This window comes from Arvicanthis niloticus, chromosome 4 (assembly GCF_011762505.2).
Source record: "Arvicanthis niloticus isolate mArvNil1 chromosome 4, mArvNil1.pat.X, whole genome shotgun sequence".
In the NCBI taxonomy this organism is placed as follows: domain Eukaryota; kingdom Metazoa; phylum Chordata; class Mammalia; order Rodentia; family Muridae; genus Arvicanthis; species Arvicanthis niloticus.
Window position 1 is genome coordinate 74,364,149 of NC_047661.1, and position 6,719 is coordinate 74,370,867.

General features: G+C 46.2%; 1 protein-coding gene across 1 annotated transcript; it reads right to left on the bottom strand.

Moving 5' to 3' along the window:
- Window positions 1–3,486: 3,486 nt before the first annotated feature.
- Window positions 3,487–6,108, bottom strand: Psmb4 (proteasome 20S subunit beta 4). Its single transcript, XM_034501387.2, has 7 exons — window positions 5,930–6,108; window positions 5,600–5,806; window positions 5,234–5,380; window positions 4,818–4,899; window positions 4,066–4,182; window positions 3,836–3,924; window positions 3,487–3,600 (listed from the first exon to the last, which is right to left on the bottom strand). Exons 1-7 carry the CDS (start codon window positions 6,067–6,069, stop codon window positions 3,588–3,590), a joined length of 795 nt encoding a protein of 264 aa, XP_034357278.1. The 5' UTR covers window positions 6,070–6,108; the 3' UTR covers window positions 3,487–3,587.
- Between the last annotated feature and the right edge of the window lie 611 nt (window positions 6,109–6,719).

Consider the following 6,719-nt stretch of genomic DNA (forward strand, 5'->3'; position numbering starts at 1 on the left):
TCTAGATAGAAAATTGTGGCTTTAAAAAGTGCATGAACCACCTTGAAACATCCAGAATGGATAGATTTTTTCTGTCCTCACCACCCCTCCACCAAAATATAACAGAAACAATATTTCTTGCACTTGTAACCCTTGACCCTTTTCCTGATTTTCACACCGTCGTTCACTCTGGACAAAGGAGCACATGTGTCCCTAGCAAGCAAGAGGTAGTATTGAGTGAGGTGATGAGTGTTCAGGTGGAAGCCATTCCTAGTCTCTGTCTTCAACAAGCCCCCGGCATGGTCCCTGCTCAGTTGAACTTTGTCCTGTTAAGCTCGTCCCAGCAGCACACTTGCTCACCACAGGTACAACTGACATATGTTACATGTTGAACTAACAAGACAGACTGCTGGAATTCCTGCTTACATGTGGCTTTCCTGTTCCTCTCATATTCAGAGAAATGGATGTGAAAAGCATAGAGGTGTGCACAGAGAAAGACATGAATCTTTTTCACTGCCAACTTCAAGGAAAATTTTTCTACAGTTTGCATGAGGGATCTTTCTCTCTCTTTTTTTTTTTTTTTTTTTTTTTTTTTTTTTTTAAAGAAAATATGTACTCATGGTGATAAACCAAAATGCACTGTACCATAGAGGAGAACAAAACACCAAGTCTACCTTTCCTGCAGCCACACCGATGGGTCTTGTCCATCCCGAGGCGTTCAGTTGCCTCCTATGAGCCAAGGAGGCAGCCTGCACAAGCGTGTAAGTGGTTCATCTTTAAAGTGTACATAAATGGAGCATTTAATAAAACGAGAAGAAACGGATTTATAAACTTTTTTCTATGTGTCCCCATTGAATAGGCTTTCATAGACTGGGAGATGAAATTCAAGACATGCCGGCCTGGTGGTACAGGTGTGTGGCATTTGGACCACCACTCCTTGCCCTGCAGTTTTTGTTTTGTCTTTTTAACTCCCAGCACACTATGACATAGTGAACAGGACTGATCCCAGAAGTTTGGCCAGCTCTTAACCCATGGCGTTGGAGATCTGAACTGAGGATCTACCTGGGCTTCTGTTTCCCAGATTTTTGAGCAATGCCATTTTGATGACAGACTACACTTCAGAGCCAACCTTCTGCCTTTGAGAAAGCTGGAGAACTGTAAATGGTCACTTCAATCTACAGCCTAATCCTCTGGTCGTCTCTGCAGCAGCCACAGCCTTAGCAGAGCTGGGTTCCTGGCCTCTGCACTTTGACTTTGGATGGGTAATTTTTTTTTTTTTTTTTTTAAAGGTCATGGTAACCGTGAATCGGCTGGGTTTTGGCAAGCAAGTTGTCTTTGTGGACTCTGCCTGCATGGCTTAGTAGTAGAAGGAAGTTTTTTTTTTGGTTTTGTTTTTTATAATTCAGTTTAATCAATAAACATGTATTTATTGACAACTTTCTGTGTTAAGTATATCGAAGTTCCCAATTGAACATCCAAGATTTTCTTTGCATGAACTTGTCTGCAGCTGTCTGCCACGATGGATAGCATCATGCAGAAGACCCATGACTGTCATTTTTAAAAATCAAGGTTCAGTGGGGCAGTGGTTGTACACACCTTTAATCCCAGCACTAGCGAGGCAGAGATGGGAATATCTCTGAGTTTGAAATTAGCCTGGTTGTAATGAGTTCCAAGACAGCCAGAGTTAGAGAAATCCTGTCTTGGAAAATACCAAAATACAAAAATAAATAAATCAGGGTTTAAAACCACCCCAGGGATAGGACATGGCTAACTTTCAACTAAAACAGCTACACTTAAGAATTCATTATTTTTGTGTGTTGAATGTAGGCATCTAATATTAAATCACACAAAAAGGGCAGACCAACTCTTAAGTGTCCTGCCATCTTGAGGGATCTGGGGACTAATCTTGGGCCTTCAGGCATATGTGTGAATACAGGCACAAGTGTCGGGTGTCAGTCTTCACTCTCCACTGTATCTGAGGCAGACTTCTGTTCTTTTGATATGCCAAGCTACCTACCTCAAGCTTACAGTGCCTCTCCTGCCATCTGGGATTACAAACACTTGAGCTTCTTTTGTCCAGCTTTTCCATGGTTCTGGAGATTGAAACTCGGCAGGAGCAACTTGAGCCATCTCCCAGCCTCACTATTGTACTGATTTTACTGAGTTATGTGTATGTATGTGGGTGTGTCACAAGTGCAGGCACTCATGGGGCCTGTCAGCAGATGTCCTCTGGAGCTGCAGTGAGCCACACATCACATGGGTACTGGGACTCATCAAGCCCGCCCTCTGCAAGGGTAGTACCTACTCTTAAGTGCCAAGCCATCTCTGTAGCTCCCCACTCAGGGTTTTCTAATGAATACATACTTTCAAAAAAAAAAAAAAAAAAAAAACAGGTGCTGGGATTATAATAAGCACCCGTTAAATGTTTGTACTCAGTATCTTCTGAAAGTGAGGCTACATGTGTAGGCATAGGGGCTGAGTACCACCTTGTACAGTAACTGCTACATATATACCTCATACCTGTCTCTGAAATTGCACCTTAACCAGTCAGGTTTGCAGCCATCATTAACACTCCCAAACAAATACAAAAATAATTCCTTACTTTCTTTTAGAATTTAGTGCATGGGAGAAAATGAAGAGAATATTGTATAACCCCATTCATTGTGTTATCAAAAATGAAGTCAAACCTACAAAAACTGTCTCTACGACAATGTGGGGTCTTCTCTACTGATTGTCATGCAGAAGAATCCTGTACTTGGTAAGAGACCCTAAATGCCCATCACCACCTGTAATCCCACACTTGAGAAGCTGAGGCAGAAAGGACTGCCCTGAGTTTGAGGCCAGCCTCAGTGAAGGGGCTAGGGAAATGGCTGTCAAGTGCTTGCCCCATGCAGGCATGAGAACTTGGGTTCAACACTCATGGCATCATGTACTGCGGCATGCAGACTTAAAATCTCAGCGCTTAGGGCAGCGAGACAGGACTCCAGTGGCCTGATGGCCAGTCAGTCTGGCTGAACTGGTAAGCTCAGGTCCATAAGAAACATGTCAAAATTATAATGGCTGGGCAGTGGTGGCGCTCGCCTTTAATCCCAGCACTTGAGAGGCAGAGACAAGCGGATTTCTGAGTTCCAGGCCAGCCTGGTCTACAAAGTGAGTTCCAGGACAGCCAGGACTACACAGAGAAACCCTGTCTCAAAAAAACAACAAACAAACAAACAAACAAACAAAAATTATAATGGAGGTGATTGAGAAAGACTTGTACCATCAACCTCTGGGCACACACAGGATTTGCTAAATGGTTCTCTCAGGAAAGGAAACAGCAGAGACATGGTACAAAGCAGTACTTGGGAGCTTAGACAGGTGTCATCATGTTAGAATAAAAACACTGAATTGCCAGGTATGACAGAAGCTTTTACCTCTAGCATTTGGGAGGCAGATTTCTGAGGTCAAGGCAAGCCTGGGCTACATAGTGAGATCCTATTTCAAAACAAAAAACCCAACTCAGCGAACACTTCAAGGACTGATTTATTTTACAAAAGTCTGCCTTTGAGCCAGCTACGGTCACATTTAGAAGAGCAAAGCTTCAACTCTGGACATTCATCTGGATTTCATTCGAAGCCACTAAAAAAAAAGAGAAATATTTAGGGAAAAGCAATGGTGTATAAAGGCATCAGCTTCTGAAGGAGTTCCCCATCTCAAAACCAACCACCTGGAGAGTGTCCACCCTACCCCAACCTGGAGAGATTCTTCCTCCAAAACCACCCAGAGTTTCTGCTTAAGCCCTCCAGAAGGGCCAGCTCTCTGAAAGGCAAGAGCTTCCCCGCCCTACCACCATGTCCTACTGTAGCTTGATCACCTGATCATGTGGGCAATGTCCCAGTTAGTCTGTGCGGACAGTGGTCCTTCTATCTCGACACCCTTTTCAGTTACAGTGGCAATTTGAAACTGAAACAAAGCAAAGTGTGCAATGACCAAGCTCGCCTCAAATGCAGAATCCCACCCGCCTCTGCTTCCTGAGTGCTGGAATTAAAGGCATGTGTCACCATGCCTGGCTCCAGGATTTGTGCCTTTCAGCCCATTTCTCACCCGGTTATACGAACGGGCATCTCGGTAGTACAGCACTCGCATGCAGCGCTCTACAAGCTCCCGAGCCTCGGTCTGACTCAGCACTGGTTGCTTCTCTAGAACTTCTCGAAGCAGAGGCTACAGAGGTGGGTAAAACATTGGAGAAATTAGGCACAGGCTTAACAGAAGGCAACCTGCTCCAACCCACGGACACAGGCACCAAAGTGAATGACAGTTCTCTACCCACTGCTTCAAAAGAACTGGGTGTGAGCTTTCTTGTTCAACATTTACTTCTTTTGTATAGGTGTGTGCACATGCATGTAGAAGTAAGTGAGAATACAGCTCTTAGGTACTGGTTCTTTCCTCCACCATGGTGATCCCAGGCTGCCTTGAGCCTTGGCAAGTGCCTTAACCCAAAGAGCCTTTGTTTTGTTTTGTTTTGTTTTGGAAATGGAATCTTGTTATGAAGCCAAAGCTGGTCTGGAACGCATGCTCCTGGCCTCAGTCTCCTGTACATATTACAGATATGTACCACCATGCCCAGCTGACCCTCTTAAAAGGGGGAGGCCTAGGGCTTCCATACTGTGACAAGACTATTATTCTGGTCACTGCTTTTTGTTACTGGAAGGTAATGTAAACATATCCTCCTTATACAAAGAAAACCAGATGCCCAAGATTCCAGCCTGCCTCTTATCAGAATTCCAAGGGGAAAAGATTAACATTGGCTTCTCATCTCTATTCCTCTTTTCCCCGTTGCTAGGCCCTCTACTTACCTGAGCCAAGTACGCACCATAACCAGTGGCTAGTGAAGGGGCTTCGTAAGCTACACCAAGCATGTCCACATAACCAAGAAAGCTGGAGAGAGAAAGAGATCAAAGAATTAATTTAATTTTATATTTCTTAGCTGTGTCCATGAAGTCTGAATTAAAAGATGGGAATTCTATGGGATCAAAGAGCCCGAGGGTGGGAAAGCAGGATGGCTCAGTGGGTGAAGGCACTTGCCAGCATGCCTGATGACCCAAGTTTGATCCCTAGAATCCACAATGTAGAAGAGATTGGCTCTGTACACATGCACACACCCTCTGTAGCACAAAAGCACACATACCAAAAGAAGTGTGAAAAACATTGTTTAAAGACTGAAGAGACTACATAGGTGCTAGGTTAGGCGGTCAAGGAAGTTATCAAACACCTTTCTCCATCAGCGTAGCCTCCAATGACCATGGTGTTCCACAGGGGGTTCATCTTGGAGCGGCGGCTGTACATGGCCCTTGTCAACCATGAATGAATAGCTCTAGGGCTATAGCTGTGTCCATCCCCCAACAGTTCTTCATCAATCCTTAAATACAATTGGTTGAGAAAGCAATGATAACAGAGGTCAGGCTCCCCACCGACCCGTGTTCTACACGCAGTTCTACACTCCCATAGCCCCCAATGCCAAAAAGTATCCCAAACATTCACCAGTGTCTCAACAATTATCCAAAAATCTCAAGTCCCTCTATCCCGCCTACAGGAATAATAAATGGAAGGTTATCTGCTCCACTTTGAGGCGACTTACACCATCTGGCCGAGAACTTGCTTCAAATACTGGAAATCGGCGTAGTCTCCCGAAGCACCAAGCATAGTACTGTCGTTGACTCGCATAATTCGAGAGATATTGCGGAAACGAGCCAGGGAGCCGTAGGAGCCCAGCATGTCTGCAGCAATCACCACTCCGCCGTCGAACTTCACCCCGAGTACCGATGTCCCAGTCACCATGGGGTTCCTGAAGCGTGAAAAGAGTCCCTGAGAGCGGAGGCCGGCGCCCAGACTGCTGCGGCCCGTGCACCGCAAGTTCCCATGTCCCGGCCCGCCGCCCATTTCCCTCCGCGGTTAGAGCGCGACTCACTGGGTCCGAGTGATGGGACCCTCGCAGGACGCGGGCGCCGGGTCCATGAGGCCGCTGGGGGTGGACGGGACGCGGTAAAACTGCCCTGGAGCCGGACCCCCGGCCCAGTGGCCAGCCCGTGATTCCCAAAACGCTTCCATCTTAGTCACCTCAGCCAAAAGAAATGAAAGCGCTGGCGTCACCGGAAGGGGAAGTGGTCCCTTACCACGCCCCTCTTCTTCCTGCCTGCCGCTTCCGTGAGCCAGGACTCAGGCACTGTATTGATGAATCCCTTTGCGGAGTCCTGGTCTAGAGTAACCTCTAAGGCTGATAGAAATGCACAGCGTCGCATCCCCGTATCCCACTGCAGTAGGGATACCTAGATTCTGACAATTCAGGAGGAGCAGGCCGTGTGAGACTCGCCCCAGGACCTGTTGTCGTGTCCTGTTTGGATCAGAATCCAAAACTTGGCTTGAAGAATCACTGAACCCAAGCTCTCTTACAGCTTTACTTCTCAAAGCAGGCCAATGTAGCAGGCATTGTCAACCCATATGATAGATAAGAAGCCGATACACGAGATACAGTGGTTTACCCCGTTACAATCAATAGAAAGTAGAAAAGATACAAACCAAGCAGGAGAGATGGCTCACGTGAATAACACTCGGGTTCGAATCTAAGTACCACGTAGTGCCAGACAACCGTCTGTAACTCCCGTTCCATACCCTCTTCTAACCTCGAGAGCACCAGGCACTTACTTGGTGAACAAGGAGAGAGGGAAAGGCGGGGGAGGAGAGGAGAGAATTTCATTTCA

Bases quoted from the DNA above. Each gene is read 5' to 3' on its own strand.
- Psmb4 (XM_034501387.2), bottom strand. From the start codon at position 6,069: ATGGAAGCGTTTTGGGAATCACGGGCTGGCCACTGGGCCGGGGGTCCG. The intron at 5,381-5,599 runs GTAAGTCGCCTC...ATTGTATTTAAG, and splicing joins CAAGTTCTCGGCCAGATGGT to GATTGATGAAGAACTGTTGG. The intron at 4,900-5,233 runs GTGTTTGATAAC...TTCTCTCTCCAG, and splicing joins GGCTACGCTGATGGAGAAAG to CTTTCTTGGTTATGTGGACA.